General features: G+C 52.4%; 1 protein-coding gene across 1 annotated transcript in view; it reads right to left on the reverse strand.

The window, feature by feature from the left end:
- Window positions 1-26,831, reverse strand: part of JADE2 (jade family PHD finger 2) — a 94,751-nt gene that overhangs the window by 39,276 nt on the left and 28,644 nt on the right. The window contains exon 5 of the mRNA XM_014947945.1: window positions 4,708-4,877. Coding sequence (XP_014803431.1) covers window positions 4,708-4,877 — 170 coding nt within the window. The remainder of the gene's footprint in view (window positions 1-4,707; window positions 4,878-26,831) is intronic.

Consider the following 26,831-nt stretch of genomic DNA (forward strand, 5'->3'; position numbering starts at 1 on the left):
CGTCTACTTGACCAGCCTCACCTCCGCCGAGGGAGGCACCATCTCATTAGCACACAGCCCTATCTCAAGCACGCGGTGATGAATTCCCCCCGGAGCTTCAAAAGCAATACATGTGACCTTTGCATGTTCCTGCCATAAAATACCAGGAACACCTCCAGCTCCCAAGATAGAAGCTGTGGTGGGCATATGTGAGCAGCGTACACCATATGGATTAAGTCAAGGGAATACTTAGAAACTTGGGCTCTGCCTTCAGCAAAATTAATTCCGGCAATGTTTTTTAGCAATTTCTTGAGGATTTTGCCGTGTGTTTATGAAGTGCCGATCACCGCAAAGGGATCTTTCAGCCCGGGTTCTTTGAAGTCTCTCTAGCCCCACTCTTACAATAGCTTTGGATTTAGTGGAGATCACAAAATGCAGCATAAAATGTTAATATTAAAACGAAGGCTTTCCTCTAAAAAGGAAAGGCCTGTGCTGCCTGGAGTGGCACAGACATAAATCTGGCTCAGGGTTTCATTCAGACTCCTTCAGACCCACTTTTTTTTTTTTTTTTTTACTATCTCATATTGCAGCAGCAACAAATAAAACATTTAGGCATGCTTAAATATTGATTTCATCTCCAGCACACAGAAGTTCCTTTCTACCAAGTACTGTAACAACTACTGAGGCATCTTACCGGGGGGTTTAAAACTATTTAAAGCTCTTTTATGTGTAAAACTTTTGCTTTTGGGAGCAAATTCTGTCTAATTGGGAGAGGAGCCAGCAGAGCGCCGAGAGCCGGAGCTATCTGGAGGTTTATCTGATCTCGGTGATAAAATTCCATCCCCGGGGTGACCTAAAAAGGACTGGAAAAGACATGTGCTATGTGCTACGTGGATCAACGCTGCGCTAACGGCAAAGCGAGATGGATGATCTCATAGGTGTTTTCCAGCTCTCCTCCCCGCGGCGCCTCAGGAGCCACTCAGAGACCAGGCTCCTTCTTTGTCATTAAATATTTTGGCAATGACACATTGTGCCCCTGGACTGCCCAGTGACAACAGCTCAGCTAAACACCCAGGAGGAATTTCAACTTCTGCATATCTCTTCAGGCCGGGAGATAATTCCTGACTTCTCTGAATAGGAGGAGAGGCTGCCGTTCTCCAGTTAAGTCATGTTAATGATCTCAGAGATTAGCGGAGCTGGTTTGGAAATCTCAGTATGTCATTAATGTCGAGGGCTTCCGGGAGAAAGCGCTATTTATGGACTGCCTTCAGAGCGACCTAGGCAGGGGCAATCTTCTCTGGCGGGTGGTGAAGGGCACCCAACTCCCATCCCCGCTGCATGGCTTCTTCCATCTGGGAAGCAGAGGGAGCAGAGCCTCTGCTCCAGCACAGCCCATGAGGTGAGCAGTGATAGTAACAGTTTTCCTCCATGTGCACCCAAAACCCATCACTTCCATGGGCAGGAAAATGCATCCTCAAAGAAGCTGGCTGCCTATGAAGCCCTGATGCCCCATAGCATCTGTGGTCCAGCCTTGCAGCATATGTGGTCCAGCCCCACAACATCCATGGTCCAGCCCTGAAGCATCCATGGTCCAGCCCTGAAGCATCTGTGGTCCAGCCCCACAACATCCATGGTCCAGCCCTGAAGCATCCGTGGTCCAGCCCCACAACATCCCTGCTCCAGCTCTGAAGCATCCATGGTCCAGCTCTGAAGCATCCATGGTCCAGCCTTGCAGAATCTGTGGTCCAGCCCCACAACATCCGTGGTCCAGCCCCACAACATCCATAGTCCAGCCCTGAAGCATCCGTGGTCCAACCCTGAAGCATCCGTGGTCCAGTGCCACAGCATCTGTGATCCAGCCCCACAGCCTCCGAGGTCCAGCCCTGCAGCATCCACAGTTCAGCCCCACAGAACCCATGGTCCAGCCCTGCAGCATCCATGGTCCAGCCCTGCAGCCCCACGATGGCCAGTATGGGGTGATGTGACTGTGGTCCCACAGCCCTGAGCTCCATCACCCGTCCCGCTCCCTACCTGCCAGAGCCCCAGCTCCCCGTGGTGCCGGGGATGGGTTATTAATCAATGCCACATGCTTTCCCTTTCAAGTCACTGGAAAAAATGCACTAGCCCTCGCGCTGCTTGAGAAGTCGGGAGGGCTGGGGGATGGGGGGAGATATCAGAGTCCTTTGGGCTGAAGCCACATCCGCAGTGGATTTCACACGCCAAACGCCGGTTCGCAAAGCTCCTCTCTCCCCAGCATATTTAAGGCTCAGCCAGTAATTACAGCGCTCTTTCAGACACAGAAATGGGCTGGAGAATCAGCTGATGGCCAGTGAGGCTCTCTGCTGAAACCCCCTAGGTTTGTTATTACCACTGATGGTTGGTTACTGCAGGAGGGCTCAGGGGCTCCATCAGAGCCCGTGGTCCCATCCAGCCCGGAGCCGCACCAACACCTCCTAAGGACCATCCTTCAACGAGCAGATAAATGACAAGGAGCTGGAGGAAGGAAAAAGCAGTTTGGTCGAAATTGCAGAGAGGGTCAGCAAGCAAAGCACCCTCTGTGTCCCAGCACGGGGGACGCTGCGATGCCAGCCCACCCAACACGCTGGGAGGAGGGGGGCCACCAAGGGTATGGGGCTGTGGGGATGCTCAACCTCCCCTCCCAAACCCAACGGCACCCGTCTCATCTCACCCTTCCAGTTATCCATCAGCCCGGGAGCTCCACATCTGAAAGCCATTTAAGACACTGCATTTGTAACCTAATACTTTGAAGAAATAATAAAGCGAGCCAAATTTAACCCAACAGGGCTGGAGACGCCAAATCTCTGCCCGCTGCCTTTCTAGAGACTTATGAAATATGTACACGGGGGAGGTGGAAATACAGACAAGCCTTCTCTGGAGCCCAGAGACACCTCTGATGGCCACCCAGCTGCGGAGACGGCGAGGGAAATGAAGCAGGAGACACATCAGAAGGATGTCTGGGGTGGTAGAAGCTGGTTTCTCAATGCAGTACTGCAGCTGTGCAGCATTAGGAGGTGTGGGCCCTCTGCAAGGCACCCAAGAGAGACCAAGCCTTGCCCAGGAGCACCCTCTGCTCTGCCCAAGGACTTCAGCATCACTGCCAGTGTCTCAGAACCTGGGTGTGTTAATGACAGAGCTGAGGCTGCTGATACAGGACCAGTTAATGAAGGCAAAGCTGAGGGTAATTTGCTGGTGATACTACAGGCTCCACAACAGCCACATTATGGAAAGCCAATACACAAGACACGTGTAACAGATAATTGGCCAAACTCTAAAAGCAGCCTCTACAACGGTAACAAAACTTGCTTGTAAATCATTAGTCCTCAGAAGAAGAGAGACCTTCTGCAACCAAGATCAGACAAGGTGGTGGCCAAGTTCTGAGCCCGCTGGTGCTCCACACAAGCCTACAGAACCAACTCTTGCTGCAATTTGCTGAATCTCACCAGAGAGCTTCTCCAGGAGGCTGTGAGACTCAGCACAACCTTCCTGTCCCGCAGTGCACGACCCCCTCAGCCCAAGCACCTCCTCACACACTTTGTCCCACCCTTGAAAGACCTTTACACCAGGGAGTAACGCTTCCTGTAGACACGCTTCAGCTTTCACTGACCTCGCAAGGTGGAAGGTTTTATTGTGTTGTTGCTCTTACCTGCGAGGCAGCAACCCCACCAGAACAACCCTTACCTAACAAGGACTGGAAAATCCCTCCACGGTCTGGCAGGACTACACCTCCACGTGTCCGTGCCAACAGATCTGCCCAGCAGACCATGCTAAGCACCAGTGCCAGTGGTCAAATTCCACGTCTGGGTACTTGCACTCAACTGAAATGCTCTAATGGATTTGAGGAATGTGCAGTGATATAACAGCAGTGACGTGGGCAACACCGTGCTGTGGCATTTAGAGACACCTGGGAAAGGAGAGACAACCCGGGACCAGCATTTCTGAGAATCATAGAATCATCTAGCTTGGAAGGGACTTTCAAGATCATCAAGTCCAACCATCAACCTAACTCTGACAAAAAAATAAATATGAAATAAAAATCACTAACCATATTCTTGAGGACCATGTCAACCCGTCTTCTGAACACCTCCAGGGATGGTGCCTCCACCACTTCCCTGGACAGCCCATTCCAATGCTTGATAACCCTTTCGGTGAAAAAATGTTTCCTAATATCCAACCTAAACCTCCCCTGGTGCAACTTGACACGTTTTTGACTAGGAAATCCTCTTTCCTCTGACGCCATCTGCCCAGTTGGCTACGGATGGAGAAATGCTGAAGAAATGCATTCAGATGTGGCCAAAGGAAAAGGAGTCAGGGTCAGCACACCCATCCTGACCAGCACCTCCTCCTGCAGTAGGGATGCCACAGGGATGAGTATGGGAGATGACGATGGTCATATAATCAGAGCACAGTCCTGAGTGATCTGCATCTATTGGTTCTTCCGCAAACCTGCTCCATGGGGCAACCTGCACTGTTCCTACCATCATCTGGTTCACCCCGTTCTTCTTGCACCACATCCCAAAACCCCTACGTGAAGCGAGAGGCACTGAAACGCACTCAAGATCCTGCGCTGAAGCAATTCGTGTCATCTCCTTTGGAGAGCCTGAACAAAAACTTCCTCTTCAAGGCCTTGTGTTCCACACGATCACTTAAAAAGACTGAATGTCCACTCTGGGATGCCCAGGCAAGGAGAAAAACAGCAGCAATACTCACCCATCTCCTTGAGCTCCATATTAACAAGCTCCAACCAGTAAGCATCAAGCTCGTCCAGGTCATAGCGGCTCACTCCTTGCAAGTAAGTCCTCGTAGCTTCCGAAATCTCGGAGCCGGGCAGGCTACTTGGTGAAACCTGTGAAGGCGAGTTCTCCAGCTGGGGTATGATCCTGGAAGAAAAGAAGGAGAGCCTGAGAAAGAGCTACAACTCACCAAAGTGTCCCATTTCTTGCCATGGAGGGTGTGACCATGCCATGTCCAAACCTGACTCTAAGAAGGAAAGCACAGCCAGAAAAACCAAAGGGGTTTTGTGCTCCTGGTGTCATCTCCTGTGCTTCGGGTGCGGTGAGGACCACAACTTGGGACACAAGCACTTTCCCAGAGACTGCTGATCTGAGGACCCTATGTGATGGTCTGAGTTGGGATGCGTCAAAACAACCTGATTTTCAGAAAACGCTGAGCAAAGCCCAGAGTTTGTGCTTTTCTCAGTGTCCCAGAGAAAAGCAGCACCACGGCTCTGGCAGGGAGCGATCTGGGAATCAGCAATTTTGGTTTTTGGGCTGCGTCTCCATCTGCCTCCATGTATCCTTCCCTGCAGATCGGTGGTGTAACACCAATCCCTTCAGAAATAGACCCAGCACTGCTCCCACACACAGGCTTTACTGCTCCACCTCATTCTTCCTGAACACCCGCTGATGCTTTTTGGTGGGAAGCAGCCCGTTCCCCGCGGGGCTCCTCGCTGCAGAATGGCCCCAGGGAAGCCCCGAGCGGGCGGCTCTGTGCTGGGCTCTCCCCAGGAACACGCCTGCTTTTCAGCAGCTCCACAATTTCCCCTCACACCATGAGGAATTAAGCTGTTTTTCCACTTTGCGTGGCTCCTTTCTTCCTCCCCACCCCGCATCACCACCAGCCTGGTGGCAGCAGCTTCCTACGTGTTCGGATTCCTGAGTCAAATAACTCAACCTACAGCCACCAGCATCAACCTCATGTTGCTCCCTGTGATGTTAGATGGTTATTTCTCCCCACGGGGGGACACGCAGGAATAGCACACCAGGGCACAAACAGCCCATTTGGCAGAAATACCCTGTCCTGACTGTGAAACTGGGAAATGTGATGTGGAAAACACGTGCAAGCACAAGATTGGGGCTGTGATGAATAGCGATGCTCTTGCCCAGAGCCAGTGGTCCTGCCAGCAATGGGGGGGGACCATGACACCAACCCATCCCTGCTCCACGGCTGGGAAGGGGCATCCCACACGCCCCAAAAAGCAGGATGAGCCTGAGCCACGGGGTAAACATGGGGACAAGGCTTCGGGAAGGGCTTCTGCTCACCCCTGTTGTCTCAGCCACGCTGCTGATCCAGCTCCTTCCCCGCTGTTTGGCACCACCACGTGCTCCATGCCCCGTGAATATGAGACTCTCTGCCCAGAGGATAAATTTAAGCACAGTGCCCTGTCCTACTTACAGTGGGAAACATGAGCTCAGCCAGCGGCAGCCGAGCACCTTCTCCCCACCGTGCCCTGCCTGAAGTTCTCAACAGGAGCAGAGACACCCATCGAGTCTCTCCTGAGGTCTCTGAGGACTGGAGGAAGCCCCAGCTCTGCCAGTGCTTCCCCTCTCGCCTGGCTTGGGACCAGACTGCAGGAAAAATGAGTCCCAGGTTGGTGACCAGAAGTTGCCCAGCTTTTCTTGCTGTCCTGTCCCCGACGATGCCCGCAGTCCTGGCCGGGCTCTCTGCTTCCAGCCCCACTGCACCGAAGTCGACCGATGGGCTCATGCTGAGTCAGTCCCATCACAGGTCCATGGCAACTTTCCTTCACCCACAGCAACAGTTTTCCCATTTATCTACAGAAATTAACTCTTTGTATGTGAAAAATGAGGTCTGATGAATACAATGGTCCAAATACTCATCACAACAGTGACTCCTCCAGCCATTGACTCTGCACAAACAACTACTGCTAATTTACCAGGGCACAACAGAGACCAGATCGTGGTCCAGACCTGCTCAGATGAGATGCCCAAACAACTCTGTGCAGGTACCCACTCCCCAGAGCACCTTTTGCAGGCAAAGCAACCACTCATTTATCCAAGCCCCTGCCACCAAGCCCCCACGTTGCCACCATGGGATGCCTCCAGCATCCTTGGGGGGATCCATTCATCCCTTTGGCAGGCTCGGCCATGGAGAACACCCCACGGTGGTCTGTGGGATTTGTCCTGAGCCCTCTCTAATGGCAAGCAGAGGGATGGGGAAGAGCAGCAGGCTCATCTGCTGCAAACCCCCCCCCACAGAAAGTGACCAGGCACTGGCTGTCAGCTCTTCTGCCTCTTTCTTGGCAACTCGGCGGCGCCACGCATGACACTTTGCCATGCACACGTCAACAGTGTCGCGCCTAACGACATGCAAGCAGGGGACGAGCTGGAAATGAAAAGCAGCCTGGCGTGCCAGCTGACAGATCCCTGCGAAGCCGGGAGCTGGAGCTTGCTGTGGTATTTGCACAGCTCACGTTTCCTCCCCGAAACACCACCTCCCGCCACAAAACGTCGGCACAGAAAAGAGGCTCCAAAGCAACAAACAAGCAAAGAACAACCCGCTGCAGCCCCATCTGCCCCTTCCCAGCAGCTCCTCCGCCGTGCAAATTGAGGAGCCGACCCTTCTCCTGCACCAGCACCAGCTGGGAAGCCCCTGCAAGACTTTTATCTGCCTTCTGTCCTGATCTGTAAGTTGATGTCAGAGCTCCGTGACGGGGCTGGGGCAAAGCCATCGTGTCCATCATGTAACCAGCTGAATTGTGGTACCACATGCTGCCAGGTCTGTGTGTGCCCAGGGAAGGAATTCATACACAGCTCCCTCGGGAACGGGACCCCGCTTGCTGTGCCCAAGTCGGGAAGGAAATCTGTGGCAGGGCAGGAACACAAATCTGGATTTTCTCTACTCCCAGCATTAAACTAAACACAGTTTAGTTGCCGTCCTCTGCCACCATGACCATTGGAGGCACTTCTGGTGGGAGAGACCATTGGAGGCACTTCCAGTGGGAGAAGCAATAATTTGACTGCTCAGAGAGGGAAACATCAAGCAAGGGGTTCTTTCTGCCTCTTCTGCCTTACTTTCCCCCAGCAGTGAATTGAAAATAAAGATGTGCCCTAATGCCCTGAGGACATGTCCAAATTTCAGTTCAGGATCTGAAAATAAGCCCATGAAAAGACAGCTCTCAGTGCCCAGCTTTTAACACGAGCTCACTCCAATCTAGGCCAGGGCTTGGGGATTCAGCAATGTCTGTATTTAATGCAGAGAGCAGTAATAACACTGAAACCAGGCGTGCTCCGGCCAGGCTTCAGGACTCTCATCTAAGGAGCTCCCAATCCCCTAAAATATCCAGGAGTTGCTGATGCAACATAAGTTGGTCCAGGAAGGACTGAATTTCTCCTTCCCTGGGGGCCTACAGGAGAGATGGGGAGGGACTCCTGATCAGGGAGGGGAGCTATATGATGAGGGGGAACCGTTTTACACTGAAAAAGGGGAGATTTAGGTTAGAGATTAGGATATATGACAAGGGGGAACGGTTTTACACTAAAAAAGGGGAGATTTAGGTTAGAGATTAGGAAGAACTTCTTTGGTGTGAGGGTGGTGAGAGCCTGGCCCAGGTTGGCCAGAGAAGCTGTGGCTGCCCCATCCCTGGAGGGGTTCAAGGGCAGGCTGGAGGGGGCTTGGAGGGGGCCTGGTCTGGTGGGAGGTGTCCTTGCCCGGGGCAGGGGGTGGCACTGGATGGTCTTTAAGGTCCGTTCCAACTTAAACCATTCTATGATCCCCACAAGCCCAGGTCCAGCTTGACTTTGCAAAACCCAAACTCTGTGGCCCGGCAGCAGGCTGGGCACAGCGCTCTTACAGGAGAAAAGCTCAGAGCTGTCGATCCAAAACCCACCTCCTCCAACTGGGATGAATGTTCCCGTTGGAAAGAGCCATCCAGGCAGGCAGGGGACGGCTCCGTAAGCCCTCGTTAAGCCGAGTTACACAAGCTGCTGGCCCCACGGCCTGCTGTGACAGGTGACAGCCTGACACCGGGCCAGCCGGGGATGCGCGGGAGAAAGCGGCTGCTATTTTCAGCCTGGCATAAAAGTGCAAAGATTAATGCTCTGTGTACATAGCAAAGGAGTGGCCCGAACAGATTGTTTTACTGTATTGACAGCCACTGGGGCTGATAACGATGGAGAAAGTCAGCCCCAAAGCGTGTGTGCCAGCCCTGCCTTCTCACCCCACGGAAAGGAAAGTCTCCTTCTCCTGTGAGGAAGGACTTTTGCTGAACTTGATGCACAAGAGATGGGACACCAATGACTCTCCTCGGTCACGCAGGTGCCTGCCAAACCCTACTGAACCCCCCGAAACCTGGATGTGTGTCTCAGATCTGGATCTGATCTCAGATCCCCCAGATCTGGTGATGCAGAGATCACAGGGAGCATCCCAGGGTCACCGATAGTGACAGCACCCCCGGCACAAAGGCTCCACGTTCAGCCCTTCCTAACGCTCTTAGGAACTCAAAACTCTGTTTTAAGAGAGTTCAAACTGTTAGGAACGCTGTTAGGAAGTTAACCATGGAATTAAAGCCCGGTTTTAACAGGAACTGGAATTTACGGAATGACTCTTCGCTTCTCACCACGTCACTGATGATGACGATCGAGTTAATTAAGACACAAAGATCTGACAGGGAGCTCCACATGCTCGCTGGCACTCGGTTTAAAAGGTCTGAAATGTGCCAAGGCGGCGATGGCAGGTGCCTCCCCCCGCCTGGAAACACACGTATTGGGAAGGGTTGATCCAGGGCTGCAGCCCTCGGCTACCGCAGCACCATCTCCCTGCCGTGTGCTTCTGCTATTCCATTCTTAAGGAAAAAGCATGAATATGGAAGTATCTTCTTGAGAGAACCACTGAACTTTCCTTTTAGAGTTTCCTCTTCGTGCCCCACCGTGGGCTGGCATCCCCCAAAGTTAATTAAGACTCGGGTTTGCTGGGACACGTTCATGCCATATTCTCATCATTCAAAACACCAGCAAACAGAAGGTCAGAAATGAAGAGACTGCACGAAGAAGACACCTGGCAGAGAACTTCTAACCCCAAAACCTGTTTTCTGTATCTAAGGGAAGAGATGAAAAAGGAAAGACATCCCAAATTGTCCACAGCCCACCGAGCCCCTTGGCTTGAGATTTCTGAGGGTGATGCAGCCACGGGAGAGGAAAGGACCAGGTTGGAGGGGGCTTGGAGCAACCTGGTCTGGTGGGAGGTGTCCCTGCCCATGGCGGAGGGTTGGAACTCGATGATCTTTAAGATCCCTTCCAACTCTAACCATTCTATGATTCTATGAAAGTGCATCAGCGAGAGCCTCCCCAGGGAGTGTCCCTTCCACCCCCAGGGGTGCAGGAGACTGTTGGGGGCTCACACAGGACACCCCAAGCCTCCAGGAAACCCAAGCAGGACGCGATGCCCCGAGGTGAGCTGCCTCTCATCAATTCCTGGATTTGCTTTAGTGGGTAAAAAAATCATGTTTGGAAAAAGCAACCTGTTCCTCCCTGACACACGCTAACACACCTGCAAAGAGCTGCTCGGTGTTCAGATATGAAGATCAATGACTGCAGAGACAGTTGCCCTGGGCTAGAAGAAATGGTAGAAGGAAGAGATGGCACAACTGAATAGAAGAGAGCAATTCTTTGGAAAGAAAAAAAAAACATGCCCTGATTTACAGCAATAGAGAAAACAGGCCGTGCTGTGCCCCAATCCTCATCTACAATAACCTCAAGAAAATGGGGGCCCAGAAAGCTGTAGGCTTTGTGCTGCTCAGACACACTGCAGTGCAGGCACAGCTAGAAAAAGGGAAGGAACCACTGAGCCCACCCTCACCAGCACCTCCTGCCCACGTCCCACTGGGCTGCGAGAGCTGGGGCTGGCAGGGACACCATCAGGGCTTCGCTTTCCTGCAGGAACGGGGCTTAATTCCTTTGGAAACAGCCACTTTTCCAAACAGCTTCTCAGTGGAAAAAGAAAAACCCAGGCTGGGCGACGAGGATGTCTGCACATGTGCCACCAACTTGTACAATTTCTGTGGTGATTTTTGCACGATGTGCTAACATCCTTCACATCCCAAGCCCTGGCACCAGTGATCCCATAGGAACCAACCCTTCCTTCTTATTTCTAGTCTTGCTTTCTAGTTTTCCTCTCCTATTCCAGTCTCAGGCACGGTGGGGAAGATGCAGGACTTCTTACCTGCTTCAGGATGGCTGCAGGAGATGAGGGATGGCCACAGCTGTCACCAGGGCAGTGGTGGGCAATAGGTGCCCGGAGGAGTATGGCAATACACAGGTACATGCTGGAGGAGACTTTTTTCTAAAGATTGGTAAAAACACCCATTCGTCACCCCCAATGAGAGCTACCAGCATGGCCATGCTGTGCCCTGGCATCTGCCTCAGCTCCAAGAGAGCCCACATTCCCTCCTGTGACAGGCACCAACACGGCCGCCCAGGCATTCCATTGATTTTTCTTTTCTCGGAGAGAAAGCAAGAGTCAAACTCTTAATTACCTCAATTACCAGTTTTGCCGTTTCCCTTTAGATGTACTGAAGGCCTTCTGTTGGCTTGTTTAGAAAATGTTCTAAAATGTTCTCCTTTTTAAAGAAGCAGCTGCAGTCAGGTAAAGAGCAAAAGCAGCGCTGGGGAATTCATTGCCGGGCTATTTGTGAGGCTGAGAGCTCACCCTCCAGCTCGTTTCTGCTGTCTCCATCGGGGCCAATTCCTGCCCAGATCTCCCCAGCACAAGAGGAATTTCCTGCCTCTTCCAGGGTTTTTCCCGTTCCCCCAGAGTTTTGATGCTTTAGTCATTCATCCCTAGTCTTTGTTCAAAAAGGCAAGACGCGCTCAGCCCCGGGGCTGTACCAGCCCTGGCATGTTCCAAGTCAACGGTGACGATGACACACGAGCATCCCCGCAGCCAGGGACCCTGTGCAGGGCATGTTCCACCAACCCACCCGGACTGGGTCTGTGTAAAAAGCAAGAACATGCTCCAAAAAAAGCCCCAAACCAGCTAAACTACAGCAGAAGAGTGTTGGGTGGCAAGCAATGTGTTGTGAAGCACATGGAGGAGGCAAGATCCTGACCTTCTGAGGCTCTGTGATGTGCAGGGAGGGGTGGGGAGAAGGGGAAGTATCATCTGTGACCCCAGTTAGGAGATGGAAATGGTCACAGGGACGGGATGGCTCATACCCCAACAGGGAATGTCTCAAGTGCACCAGAATGGGCAGGTAGCAGAGCAAAAATAATACCAAAGAGGGAAATGAAAACATCACAGAAACAAATGGCACGGCCTGAAAGTTCATTAGGAAAACACAGGTGCAACACAGAGACTCAATGCCCTATTTCAGCAACACAAGGATTTTCTCCATCTCAAAAATACCATAATCAAACAGAAACCTCTTTGCTGAGCCCTGAAGTTTTGCTCAGGCAAAAAAACCCACCGCACTGCTGAAGAGCCCAGCAGGCATCACGCTCTCCAAATGGTGCTGTTCTTGGGGAAAAAAACATAGCCCTGGGCAACAGCTTCTTGGGGCACCACCAAAAAGGTCAGGGAACCATGAGGCATCCTGACCCTCCACCCTGTGAGTGCTCTTCAACACCATCCCCACCACCTCCCCAGAGTGACCCCCAAAGCTCTGCTCATCACTCCAGCCTCTACATTGGGGGACATGAAGGGATGGAGCTGCCCAGCTCCAGGGTGGCACCATGCCTTTACCTGCATCTCAGCACCATCATGGAATACCCAACCACAGCAGACTCACAACCACGAGATAACCTGGGACATGGACAACGGGTGGCCTCACTGTGCAACGCACCACTAAGACGACTCATTCTCCAAGCAGGGCTCCCATAGAATCAGAACCATCTAGGTTGGAAGGGACCTTCAAGATCATCTAGTCCAACCATCGACCCAACTCTGACCAAAAAGCCATCACTAAACCATGTCCCCCAGCACTATGCCAACCTATATTTTGAACACCTCCAGGGATAGTGCCTCAACCACTTCCCTGGGCAGCCCATTCCAAAGCCTGATGATAAAGGTCTGCCATATATAAGTAAGGCTACTATGCAGGCTGCTTTAGAAATATCAGATTAGTCCATACATCTTAAAAATAAACATAGATTGAAAATGTACACAAATGAGATATGAAGCTATTAATTTCTAAAATAACCTTTTCCAATTCTACACAAATTATCAGGGACCATGCTCACCAACACTGCAGTCTGACAGTTCTTGAGAAGTTGAGCAACATTTTCAGTGGGCTGTGTCCTCATCGTAAGTGTAAACTCCCATTGTGGGACCACAGGCGTTCCCTGGTGGTGCTGGTGTTTGCTGGTGATGTCCCACCACCGAGATGCTGTGGCTCTCCCTGCACCACCACGGCAAAGCCACCGCCGAGCGCCGAACCCTTCGCAGAAGCTCAATTACTCTGGAGGAGCATTTATTCCATTATTTATCCAGCCAGACAGAGACAGGGCATTTAAAGAAAAAACTACCTGTATCAATCAAGGGCTTATTTAAGCCAAGGGCTGAAAACTGGGATCAGCCTGAAAAGCACAACGAACCCGAGGCCATTAGTCTGAAAGTGGGTCTCAAGGGCACTTGAGGAAAAGGAGTAAGTGGACCTCAACACTCTTGAGGATCACATCTATCCCAGGAGAAGATTACATGGCAATAAAATATACTCAGCAAATTCCCATGGTTAATCTCATCTCTGTAAACTGAATGCCTCACTTGGCTGAAGGGAAAAAGGCATATTTTTTTTTTCCATATGCACCCTTTTAATATACTCGATAGAAATAATTAATCCTGCATAGTGTTTCTCTTCTGAAAATACTTGATTTTATTACACAGAAGGCTTTAGCCAGTCGTCTTTTCTTTACCTACGTTCCAGTCTAAATTAGTCTTGTCCATTGTATATAAATAAATCAGCTTAGGAAAGTCAGTGGAAAGATAACTCTGCCAGCAACCTGCAGCGGAGGCTGATACTGTTCTCACCGCCAGCTCCGCTTGCGGGGGAATTCTCCTGTGGCACACCACGACTTTAAAAAGGCAATTTAAAGGGATGATTTTCATTTTCTGTTTATTAAAATAGTATCCAGGCAGGCCACTCGGACCAGACGCCCAATCTTCTTAGGAACTTAGGCTAATAGATTTTATAGGCACTATTGCTCCTCAACAGCGGAGCGGAATAGGATGTCAGGAGAAGAGCCTGGTGGTATAAGGGTGAAGGACAGAGTTGCAGAGGGTGGTGATGGTCACAGTAATGAGCTGCAACCCACAAACAAGATTCTGTGACCATCAGCGCATCCAGCCCCAGACTGACCAACCGTGGTACGCCTACTTACTCCACTTCTATGGCTTCTATAAAGTCTGTAAAGCCATGAGCCAAGAACTACCCTCCCAAAGCTGGGTTCAAAGAAGAAGGGGATCACCAAGAAGATATTAAATGGGTTAGGTTTTAAATTAACTGGCCTGACATTTAGACCTGTAAGCTGGCTGGAGGAGCCCAAGAGCCTCTTTAGGATCCAGGTGTTGGTGCTAATGGGTCCCCATGTGCTTCACCACTCCCTTCCTCAACTGAGGATGCTCCAGGTAACACCGGGGATGTCCTGGTTCCCAGCTCAAGAGCTCACAGCCCCGTGGGCACCCTGCTGTCACCCGTGGCACAAGCCACGGGCAGGAGACCCAAAACCAGAGACCCAGGACCCCATGGGAAGGACAGACCACTGGTACCCAGTGTCTGCCAAGGCGTCCTCCTGCGTGATGGAGCAGAGAAAGGGCTGGAGGTGCTGGGGAGGAGAGTGGTGACACTGTGTGCCTGGGCAGGCCGCTGGCAACAAACCCTTTTACTCGAAAACAAACACGAACCTCAAGAGAATTAAAGCCCTGCTTTTCAGCTGGCACTGCTGGGACCGCTTTCTGAAGAAAAGTAAGAATCTGCAGCATTTCCTTATCGGCTGTGGGAGCCAAAACCCCTCAAGGTTTGGCAATACCCTTTGAAAATCCACAAAAATTCCTATGCACGTAACAGAGTGGCTGCGGGACCAGGGCTCAGCCCAAGGGTCAAAAATGAGCCCGGGAAGAGGAACCTGCCGTGTCTGGCTGGTCTGGTGGCACTTTCGTGCTGTTTGTAAGCAATCCTTGGGTCAGGGGCTGCAACCAGCACGTTTCTAGCAAAAATAGTTGATGGATGTAACCTAACATCAGCCCTTTCCTTGGACATCCATGCTCGAGCAAGCAGCCTGGTGTAACCGCAGGGTTCACCATCACTCCTGCCAACTGGGATGATGGATGGCTGGGCTGGCACTACCCCCTGGTACAACTTAAACCTGCACTAAAACGCTTGTCCCCAAAACCCACGCAGGTGGTAAACACTCAGTTCAGCTCTGAAGATCTCGTTCGGCTTCTTGCTGCTGTTTTGGGAGAACAAAGCAGCTGGGTTTGCCTCCGGGAGGATCCACCAAGCTCCTGTGACAGGAGCACCCGTTCTCAAAAGGCACCTCTGGACTACTTCACCACCGGTGGCCAACGCTCAGCCCCGTGAAGGTCCCTTTTGTGCTACCCAAGTGGCACTCGGGATGCTCAGGAAGGGGTTAATGCTGCTTGCAGCAGTGTCCTGCCCTCCGGGTACCAGCAGCCAGTGAGTGTGGCTGTGGGTGACGTAATGCTGGGTGGCTGCTGCAGCCTGCACACCCCATCCCTCCATCCCTTCATCCCTCCGGTACTGTCAGGGACCCAGGGATACCTCAGGGACACCGGGATCCTGACCAGTCCAAGACAGCATGGCTCAGCTACAACCACCAGCCCTCTAGCTGTTGGGTTTTTTTTCCAGCTGAATCCACGATGCTCGGCACTTCCCAAGCAGTGAATATCAGAAAATGATCATTATCAGCTTTTAAAACATCCTCAGAGCTCTGGAGCCCCGAGCCAGCAGCATCCCCCCGCTCCACAGGGAACAGCCGACACCGTGCCCGTGTCACAGCAGGGAAACTCCTCCTGGTCCCCAGACCATCCAGATTCTGGCTGTTTGGGTCTGGAAAACCCCTTCTGACAACCCTACTTCTGTGCAAAATTGTCAAGGATGGGGTCGGGTGGCCCCTCATGTGCTGCTGGAGATTAAGGATTTATGCAGGCAGGTCCTGGAAGTTTTAGAGAAATGCAGCTGAAGCTCCAAATTGCAATTAACAGGTGCGATAAGAAAAAAAATCCCCATTTTCCTCTCTCCATCTAAAATCTCCTCCAGTAACAGCCTGTAACCAGAGTGGGTCCTTCCAGGCCTCTGGAATAATGTAATCCTCTAAGGAGAAAGTGATTCACTCTTCTTTGATGTGATAAAAAGAGGAAAACAAGGGAACAGGAGGCACTAAACAGCCATCTTGTTAAACCCAGACAGCTTTTCCAATTCCGTTTCTGAGCTGTTTATCACCGTATAAAAAGCCTGATACTCTGCAGAGGAGATGAAGACCAGAGCGCTGATGCCCCTGTCTTTCTCGCCTTCATATTCCAGCCCAAATCTCACCCGAGATTTAGCTCAACAAATGAATTATTGAAAGTCTCAACTCTGATTCAGTGCCCGGAAGACTATTTCAATCTAGACCTGGTAACCAAGCGCCCAGGTGTGGTGCTGAGAAGCTGCAGAGCAGCGTTGGTGGAGGAGAGGACGGGCACCGTTTCCCAGCAGGGTTCATCTGCACCAACTTCTGAGCAAGAAGAAAAGCCTGGCTGCACGGAGAGGCTGGCCAGGCACCGTCTGCTGGTGGGCTGCTTGGAACAACAAGAGGCAGATGTTTTTCTGGTTGACTAGACAAACACAGCTCTCAGCCGGGCTGAGAGCAAAACACATTCTTTTTGATGCTGTGCAAGGAATTTCTCTGTCTTCCTTTCACAGAATCACAGAATGATTTGGGGTTGGAAGGGACCTCCGGAGATCATCCAGTCCAACCCCCTGCCAGGGCAGGTCCACCCAGAGCAGGTCCCACAGGAACGTGTCCAGGAGGGTTTGAATGCCTCCAGAGAAGGAGACTCCACCACCTCCCTGGGCAGCCTCTTCCAGGGCTCTGTCACCCTCACAGCAAAGAAGTTCCTCCTCGTGTTTAGATGGAACTTCTTGTGTTCAAGTCTGAGTCCCTTTCCTCTTGTCCTGTCCCTGGGCACCACTGAAAAAAGACTGGCCCCATCCTCCTGACACCCTCTCTTTAAGTATTTATAGTCATTGGGCAGATGCCCCCTCAGCCTTCTCTTCTCCAGACTAAAAAGACCCAAGTCCCTCAGCCTCTCCTCGTAAGAGAGATGCTCCAGGCCCTCATCATCTCCGTACCCCTCTGCTGTCCCCTCTCCAGCAGTTCCCTGTCCTTCTGGAACTGGGGAGCCCAGAACTGGTCCCAGTGCTCCAGCTGGGGCCTCCCCAGGGCAGGGCAGAGGGGCAGGATGACCTCCCTCTACCTGCTGCTCACACTCTTCCTCATGCCTCCCAGGATGCCAATTGGCCTTCTTGGCCACAAGGGCACATCGCTGGCTCATGGGCATCCTGTTGTCCACCAGGACTCCCAGGTCTTTTTCCACTTTCCCCCTTTCCTCTCTGTGCCATTCAGCCTTAACAGCAGCGGGAGGGGGCACAGCCTGTGCTGCTCTTCTCCAGAACCCAGCAAAACACGGTGGTCCCCAACCCCAGGGCAGCTGCAGAGGATGCTCAGGCAGCATCTCTCCCCCGGGGCACGCAGGGCAGAGCCAGCACCAGCTCCAGCACCCATGGGTGCTGCTCTCCTCCTTCTCCCAGAGCACCACCCACCTCCCTGGTGGCCCTTCAGGGACCCGTGCTCCCCAAACCCAGGAGCAGGCTGCTGGGATTCTGCTCATTACCATTGAAGCAATATATATATCTTGGAATTGCTACCAGGGAAGCCAGGGACGCTTGAGCATATGCATTTCTGGATATAAAAAGACGAAAAATGCTGCTTCTTCACGTAACTTAAGCCAAGCTCCTAACGGTAAAGCATCTGGAATTAATTATCTCAGCCAGATAATGTTTCCACAATTATTTCAGTAACGCAAACAGCTCCACTTGTACTTCCATCCACCTCCTAACGGGGAGCAGAGGCAGAGGCTGCGGGTGACAGCACCTGCCGTGGGCAAGCACGAGCCACAGAGGATTGGGAAGTGGCCAAACCCCCTGCCCCGACCCTGCTGCTGGCTGAGCTGACCATCAGAGAGCTCCAAACACAGACAGGGGCACAACGATGGCTGTTCCTGTGATTGACCATCACACGGGTCTCCTTACACAAAGCCAACCCAACGAAAGCAAAGCTTTGAGGAATTTGAAAAGGCAGCGTCCAGGCTCTTTTTTGGTTTTTTTTTTGGTTTGTTTGTTTTTAATGGGTTTTGAGTCAGTGCACTAACGCTGACCCCTGAAACACATGAGAACAGTTTGAGGCTGAGTCACAACCCATCCCACAAAACCAGGAGGGATCCGTCTGCACCCTGCACGGGCTGCTAGAGAGCCACGCTGCCACATCTTCTCCAAATGCACTGAAAAAAACCCCATCTCACCACGGTACCGGCAACACAGAGCCTCTACAGACTCAGCTCGCTTTGCAGCCACGCAGGAAAACTCAACAGGATTATCCACAGCAGCAAGACCCGAGCAGGACCTCCTGCTGCCAGGCTGCCCTGCTCCTCCCATCGCTCTGAAGAGCTCTTAAGAGTAATAGTTTCTTGTATTGTTCAGTGGGGACAACAAGGTGCACTAAATCACTAAGCGGTGATTTAATTACCGCTGTGGCTGTAAGCAGCAGCAATCAGATCCTGCTAGGGTTTTGCCCGGCCCTGAGTGAAAGTCACGGCTCTGGATGGAGAGAGGAGGTGATGGAGAGGGATGCGGGGGTGATGGAGAGAGATGCAGAGGTTATGGAGTGAGGTACAGAGGTGATGGAAAGAGATGTGGAGGTGATGGAGAGATGCAGAAGTGATGGAGAGAGATGCAGGGGTGATGGAGCAAGATGCAGAGGTGGAGTGAGGTGCAGAGGAGAGAGATGCAGAGGTGATGGAGTGAGGTGCAGGGGTGATGGAGTGAGGTGCAGGGGTGATGGAGCGAGGTGCAGGGGTGATGGAGCGAGGTGCAGGGGTGATGGAGCGAGGTGCAGGGGTGATGAAGAGAGATGCAGGGGTGATGGAGTGAGGTACAGAGGTGATGGAGAGAGGTACAGAGGTGATTGAGAGAGATGCAGAAGTAATGTAGAGAGGTGTAGAGGTGATGGAGGGAGATGCAGAGGAGATGGAGGGAGATGCAGAGGTGATGGAGAGAGACGCAGAAGCTCCCGAGGCTGTACCAAACCAGAGTCCATCCCAGGAGCTGTAAAGCTTGGCACAGAGCAGCAGGAATCCAGCCCGCTCCTTCCATCCACTCGCTGCTGAAACACACTTGACCTTCTGTGTGCCTGATCCAGTATAAACCACAGGCATCCACTGGGAGGATTAGCAAACATTTAAAATAAAAGTCCGAGCGGCTGGGTACTAGGTAAGAACAGGCTGGATTAACACGTTTCCCGGAGCAAACTAATAAAGGTGAGGACCTGCTGAAAGCCCACACGAGGACTTGTCAGGCAGATTGTAAAACAGAAATGATGGCAAGTAACAGAGTAAATCAGGCTTATTCCTTTTGCAAAGCACTCCCAGGCACGGGGGCAGGAGTTGGAAACCCTCCGCAGCGCCGACACCACCTTCCCCACAGCCTCCAAACAACCGACCTGCTGCTGCCTAAATATATTTACATTTAAATAACTACAGCAGGTATTTAAAGACCAGCAGGACAGACCACCCTGCAAACAACCCGTCCCCCCCCACCACTGGCAGGGACAAGAGCTGCCAGAGCAGATCCGACTGGAAAACTCCCTTTCCCAGGGTTGCAGAGAGAACCCACTGATGCTCCATCACCAGGGGGTTTTTCCTGCCCTCGATGGGTGCCACCAGCCACCCCGTCCTCACCACAACCAGGCATCACCCTGGGGGTCCCCAGGAGCACACAGGCAGCGAGCTTTCCCCCTCCCCACACTCCCATGTCCCAGGGATCTGAACATTTCGGCCTGGGGCGGTTGGGATTTTTATTTCTTTTGATCAGAGCGGAGTCTCAGATCTTGAAAGGGAAGCGGACGCGTATTTCTGAAGCACAGCAGCACCCAGGCATATTTAAGGGCAGGCAGCCACAGAACAGGGGGTAGCTGGCCCCAAGAAACAGCCCTTTGTAAAATCACCAGCAAGCCCCAAACTCACAGGGTTTTCAGGATGAGCTGGAGGGAAGGAAAAAACAAAAAAGGGAAAGAAAAAAAAAAGGAAAAAAAGGAAGGAGGAAAAAAATGGAGAAAAAAGGAGAGGAAAAAGGAGAGGAAAAAGGAGAGGAAAAAGGAGGGAAAAAAAAGGAGGGAAAAAAAAGGAGGAGAAAAAAAGGAGGAGAAAAAAAGGAGGAGAAAAAAAGGAGGAGAAAAAAAGGAGGAGAAAAAAAGGAGGAGAAAAAAAAGGAGGAGAAAAAAAAGGAGGAGAAAAAGGAGGAAAAAAAGGAGAAAAAAAAACGAGGAAAAAACAAAGGAGGAAAAAAACAAAGGAGGAAAAAAAAAGGAGAAAAAAAAAAAGAGGAAAAAAAAAAGGAGGGAAAAAAAAAAAAAGCCCTAGTCGTCTAATCCATAGCAGAGTGGCCTCTGGCACATGTGTCGAGGGGAGATTAGAAAAAAAAAAAAAAAAGCTCTGCTCCAAAAGATACACAAACTGCTGCAGAATCCTGCCTGCCCCTTCTGCAGCAAAGCCCAAGGGAAGCTGGTGATGAGTCAACAGCCAGGCTGCGTCGCCGGCCGAGGAGAGGAAGTCCAATCCCCACACTCCGAGAACAAAGTGTGCTGGTTGAGAGAGAACACGCTGGGAGCGAGGAAGCCTCGGAAAGCCCTCCCCGGGCCGGGAGCCGCCAGGACACAGCCTGGCCCTCACCCAGGGATCCTGCTGCCGGCAGGGAAAGAGGGAGAGGTGAGGTCCCAGAGTGGCTGGGATGTGTTCATGGTGCCACCCCGCTGCCAGGCCAGCTTGGCCACCGCTCCTCAGACCCACCACGCCACAGAGATCACTCCTGGAGTTGTTTTCTCCCTTCTCTGGAACAGCTCCATCCCTGTGCTGGGTGCTGTGGATGTGGCATCAAGCCCCACTGATGAGGGTCCTCTCAGCAGGAGCAGGGGGGAAGAACAGGAACGTGCCCCAGTCCTACTGGTGCACCAGTTAATTCTTCTCCTTGCCCCAGTAACTCATCTCCAACATCGCCCCCCGTGAGCAGACCTGCTCCACACCCCTCCCCTCGCTCCCCTTTGCCATAAAAACCACAAAACCACAACAGGAACATCCCTGCCAACAGCTCTGCACCCCCTCAAAGAACCTCTGCACCTCCCGGAGATGTTGGGGCAACTCCTCGTGGGGACTGGAGTCCAGTAAAGACCAACATGAGCTGGAAGGAAACCACACTGTGATGCGGGCACAGCCAGCCCATCAAGGGATGCCCAGCAGCACGGCAAGGAGCTGCTCCACAGGAGTCACGTGGGGTTGAAGGGACCTCTGGAGATCATCCAGTCCAACCTCCTGCCAGAGCAGGTCCACCCAGAGCAGGTTGCACAGGAACGTGTCCAGGCAGGTTTTGAATGTCTCCAGAGAAGGAGACTCCACCTGCATGTGGAGTCGCCTGGAGGAGAGGGACCAGAGGGGACCTTCTGGAGGAGGACAGGACAGGGACAAGGGGGGACGGCGGGGGGACGCCATCGCCGAGTGGGTCCTCATGGAGGTTGTGCCTTCCTGTTTCCACAGCACTTTCTGTTTTCTGTTCCAACAGGGCCACGGCAAGGATGCAAGTATAGATCCGCAACGCCAAGAATATCTGGGAAGGCTGCCAGCGAGGAGCAGCCTTCCTGCTCGTCCTCCCGCTGCGCCACATTCCCAGGAAACAGAGCCCACGGCACAGACTAACGCACCTCACTTCATGCCAGATCCAAGAGCCACCCCTCGATCCCCCCTGCCATCCCCCCTCAGCCACACGCCAAAAAACGTTCCCTCGTTAAATAAAAGCCCCTACAGGTGCATAAAACCCCAGGTAGGTGCCACCATCCATGGGGTGATGCTCTCTGCCGAGCGCGCTCAACGTGCCACCGTGTCCAGCACCAGCGTTGCCACCAGTGGGTAGGGATGAGCCCAGGTTGGGTCCCTGCACACCCACTCTTCAGCAGGGGCTTCACAACCTCCACCAGCACCAACCAGTCAGGCCCACTTTCCTCTGGAGTGCATCACAGCGTGAAGACCAAACTCATCTAAAGCTTCTCTTCCCCTTCACAACAGCAGTGGTACCTGCAGCACCCATGCTCCTGTCCCAGTAACTCTTCCTGCTACTTTATTTTCCATAATCCTAAACTCGAGCCATGCTGAGATGGTCCAACATTGCATCCAGCACCCAACTGCTCCTCCACCCACACCAGACTGGGACCCTGTGCCACTGATTCATGGTGGAAGCTTCCGTGCCTCAGTTTACCCAAGTGTAAAATGACCGCAGAGCTCACACGGGGGCTATAAGGCTTGTCTCTGGTTCTGGAAATCCTTTGGATTTCTGGAAATCCTTGAGCTACAGGCTCTGGAAGAGGTGGGATGCACTGTCACCACCACGATGCTGTGTCACCACTGGGATGCAGTGCCACCACCACCCACATCCCAAGGCGGGTGACCTGGAGACACGTGGGCAGAAGATGCCAGCCCATAGGAAGGGAAACTCTCCTCGACTCCTCATTCCCCTGCTCCCATCCGACCACAAGCAGCTTTTCTCACCACGGTGGAGCCCGTCAAGCTTTGGGCAATTCTCAGGCGTGGTACCCTACAAACCAAACCCATTTTCAGGAGCGATGAGCCAGAAATGATCCGTGGAGAGGAAACAGCTGATCTCCCGGCGCTGCCTGATAACCCTGGCGTGCAGGTGGCCACCAGCAGCATCCCTGCCTCCCAGGACACCCAGCCAAGAGATGCTGCCCCTCTTCCCCCACCACCTTCCTCCCAGCCCCACTGCAAGCTGCCCTAACCTGGAAAGGACCCCGGGGTTTAAGGCAGCTCTCAAAGGAGGCATTTGGAGACAGCAGCTTTCTGGGGAAAGCATTCCTTAAAATGCAGCTCTTTCCTTCTGCCTCACCCCCAGCTTTTGACATTTCAGAGCTCCAGAAAAAAAAAAAGTTTCAAAAAAAAAAAAAAAATATCTAATTTTCAGCTTTGGAGGCACAAAACCTCAGCTAGGGAGAGCTGGTTTCCAAGCACCCAGGTGGAGATGGAAAGAGCAGTGGTGGCTGAACACAAGACACCTTTCAGAGGGCGAGATCTATCTCTGGAGTGGGAAGTGACCCTCGCACCCTCCATGGCAAAATCTCTGGGAAACATCCATCCCAGGGTGCCAGGACGATGGGCTACTATTTTTCAGGCACCACTTGCCTGTTCTCCAGCTCCTGGGGCTTCTCCCCATCTGCCTCCCTCTAGGAATTTCACATGGGAATGGCTGTCAGGAGTGACCACAGGACCAGATTAGCCAGGGCATCTGTCCCCTGGGGCCACAAACCCAAGGAGACAGGACACTCTCACACCCCACATTTGAGATGGAAGAGGGGAAGCAAAACACTCCCCCAACAGCGAGGAAGAACAGGAGCTGCTGGGCTCCAAATTTCCCTGTCTAGGGAAAAATCAGCACTGGGATATTTTTTTTCCAGCAGAGAAAAAAGAATTTGGATTGCCCACACTGGCAGGATCCATTGGGTTTATGTAAATTTTTTTTTGTTTGATTTGGAGGAAAAGGAAAGTTTGGGAAGAAAGGGGGGACAGGGGTGCAGAGCCCATGGGGCTGCAGCTCAGGTGGGAGCAGCGAAGCAGCCGGGATGGAGATGGGGGGGCAAGTTAAATTAATTAATCTAGGGAGGCAAATGGAGTCGCAAGGCCTTTTAAGACAGCCTGAAGAGGCGGATGAAATATAGCCATCTCTTGCGAAAAAATACTTGACATTTCTCCAAAGGAAGGCAAGCTGGGAGAGGGAGCTGTGTGATGATGGAGACGCCAAAGGGACTTCATCTGTCCTGGACAGCCCAAAGGCTGCTCCTTCCATCCCCAACTCACATGGGAGATCCCAGTGGGAAAACACAGAGGGCAGGGATGCTGTCGGGAGAGAGAGAGAACTGCTCGGGAGGAGCCGAGGGATGCTGTCCTGATTAAAAGAAAAAATTCTGGCAGTGTCACCACTTGTCCCCCCCCGGGGACACGCATCACGGCCGCCAACCAGGTGCCACCATTAAGGGCTGCTGTAAAATGAGCTCTTCATTCCACTCACATGGCACTAGCGAAGGCAAAATACCCTCCACAGGCTCCAGTCCGAGGACAAAACCCTTCAAGCCACGCTCGCTGCCCTGCCAGCAGAGAGAGACGTGGTTTGGGCAGATGAGACGTGACGCAGGATGGACAGACAGACAGACTGACCTCCGAGGAAGTGGCTGTGGGCAAGGAGCACGATCCCACAGCAGCCCCAGAGGAGCAGCTTGGGATGAACAGGGCATGTGGTTAACCTGGAGGGGCTGCAGAAATCCACCTGGGATTAGCTGAGGGTGATGGAGCCACTAATGAGCATCTTTAAGAGGTCACGGAGTACGGGTCAGATTCTAAAAGACCAGAAGAAGACATACAGTATCTGCCCTTAAAAAGAAAACTCGGGGAAAACCACTGAAATACATAAAAAAAGCAGTCTACATGAACACACACAGAAAATTCCATGGGATAAGAACCAACCAGCATGGGTTGGGACCTCTGCGGTGGGTGGACAGGAGAGGAGCAGATGGGACCTATCAAGGCTTCAATGCTACCATCAGGAGGTGCTCACCGGTGTCCGTGGGCTGTGCCGAGACCTCCGTGTGCCCCGCTTTCCCCACGCAGACACGGGGCACGCTTGTTTAATCTGCTGAACATAACTCAGACGAGGGGAAACCACAAACTCTTTGGAGAGCAAGGCTTGGAAACAACACGGCATTGAGGAACTGAAGAAAGAGCTGGAAATACTGCAAAGGGAAATCCACCAAGGATTGTGGGGCAGCACCGAGCTTGAGAATAATCAAATGAGCAAAAAAACCCCAAGAATTAGGATCTTTTTCAAAGATGAGCAGAGTGAAATCCAAGCTCAAGGTGAGCGGGCAGCAGCAGGCTGTGGTGGGGTGTCTGGTGTCCCCTCTGAAGCCTGTGGCACATCCTCACAGTGACGTGGGTGAAAGGAGGGGAACCCTGGAAGATGGCAACAAAAACATTCACAACTCCAGAACACACAACTTTTGATGGAAGCTTCAAATGAATGGATCTGCTTAGTCTGGATGAGAGAAGAGGACGGTGAGAGGAGACACGACAGCGAGCCCAAAAATAGGGAAAGATATTGGGAAAGAGCTGGTGCCGGAGCGGGATCACAGAATCTTCTAGGTTGGAAGGGACCTTAAAGATCATCTTGTCCAACCGTCAACCTCACTGACAAAAATAGACACCCACACAACAAACAAGGAGCATCATCACTAAACCATACCTCCCAGCACTACATCAACCTGTCTTTTGAACACCTCCAGGGACGGTGCCTCAACCACCTCCCTGGGCAGCCCATTCCAAGGGCTGAGAACCCTTTCAGGGAAAAAATTTTTCCTAATATCCAGCCTGAACCTACCCTGATGCAGTGGGATGGGGACCTGGGAAGGGATGCTTTGCTTTAGGAGCATCCCTGCGCGGGGGCAGAGCTGCCCCGGGCTCCCTGAAAAGAAGGGCTTGGAGAAAAGCTGAGGGACACATCTGCATCCTGCCCCACACCCCGACACCCCCCAGCTCAGAGCTCTGGGATGCAACCCCCAGCTGGGAATGCCGGGGAGCAGCCCCTGCATCCTCCTGCTCTTCGGGCTGGCTGTGCTCAGCCCAGACTATCACTTTTTTTTTGGGCTGGAAATAGCACCGGCGCGAGCCCTCAGCTGGGCAGCAGAGCGCTTGAGAGTCCAGACTGCGGTTAAACTATCAAAGACAACTAAAAAAAGATATTCCACACACACAGGGTTCCTTATTTTTTTTTGTTCCCCCCCCCCGCCCCTTTTTTTTGTTTTGTTTTTTTCTTTTTTTTTTTTTCCCAAGGATTAAATCAACTCAACAGCCCCCTTTACAACTTCCCTTTTGATGTGTTCAGACTCATTAAAGTTTCATTTCTTTCTCTGTTTTTTCCCCCGGGGGGGGATGGGGGGTGAGGGGAGGAGGAAGGGGAGCGCACACACAAAAGTTTACTTCAGAAGCGGGGCCGGCAGCTGCAGCACCAGCTGCTCTTGCTGTGGGACAAGCGGAGCCTCCTCTCTCCTCACCCAAATCCCTCGGCAAAACGTGGCCTCAAGCAGCCACCTGCCAAATTTTGGGGTCCGACCCTGCACGTTTTAGGGTCCCTCCCCAACCTGCCTGGTTTCCCCCCACCGGCAGCACCAGCCTTTCCCCCCCTGCCTTCATCCATCACCCCAGGATAATCCCCCCTCCCTAGTGAACCCACGTTTTTTTCTCTGCCCGAGCAGCTGTTGAAGTGTCTATTTTAAAACCCAGTTCCCTATTTTAAAATAGCTAATGAGACACCGATCGAGGCCGAGAGACACACATCAGCTCTGCAAGGTCCAGGAGGCACCTGCCTATTCGCTGGGCTCTTTTACCCAAGCCCCAAATCTCGGCATGTCCATCACGTTCCCAACACACACACAACCAGCTTCACACAGCGAAAAGGGAAGTTTTTAATTTAAGGGCCAACTCCTGCACCCCTGCCGTGAAACACCAGCAGTACAGCCACGTGGTTCTGGATGGAGACACATCAACCAGCCAGGCAGAGGCTGACGTTCTGGGGTGGTTTTCTGCTGGTATTTTTATTTATTTTTTTTATCCTCCCTTCGATTTTATCAGGTCTTTCTCAAAATTCCCCCCACTGAGGGCTGGCCTGCCTGGCACAGCTCCTCGCTGCTGCCCAAGAAAAGCTGGGAACACACCAGAAGGAC

The sequence above is a fragment of the Calidris pugnax genome, unplaced genomic scaffold (genome assembly GCF_001431845.1).
Source record: "Calidris pugnax isolate Ruff unplaced genomic scaffold, ASM143184v1 scaffold27, whole genome shotgun sequence".
NCBI classification, from domain to species: domain Eukaryota; kingdom Metazoa; phylum Chordata; class Aves; order Charadriiformes; family Scolopacidae; genus Calidris; species Calidris pugnax.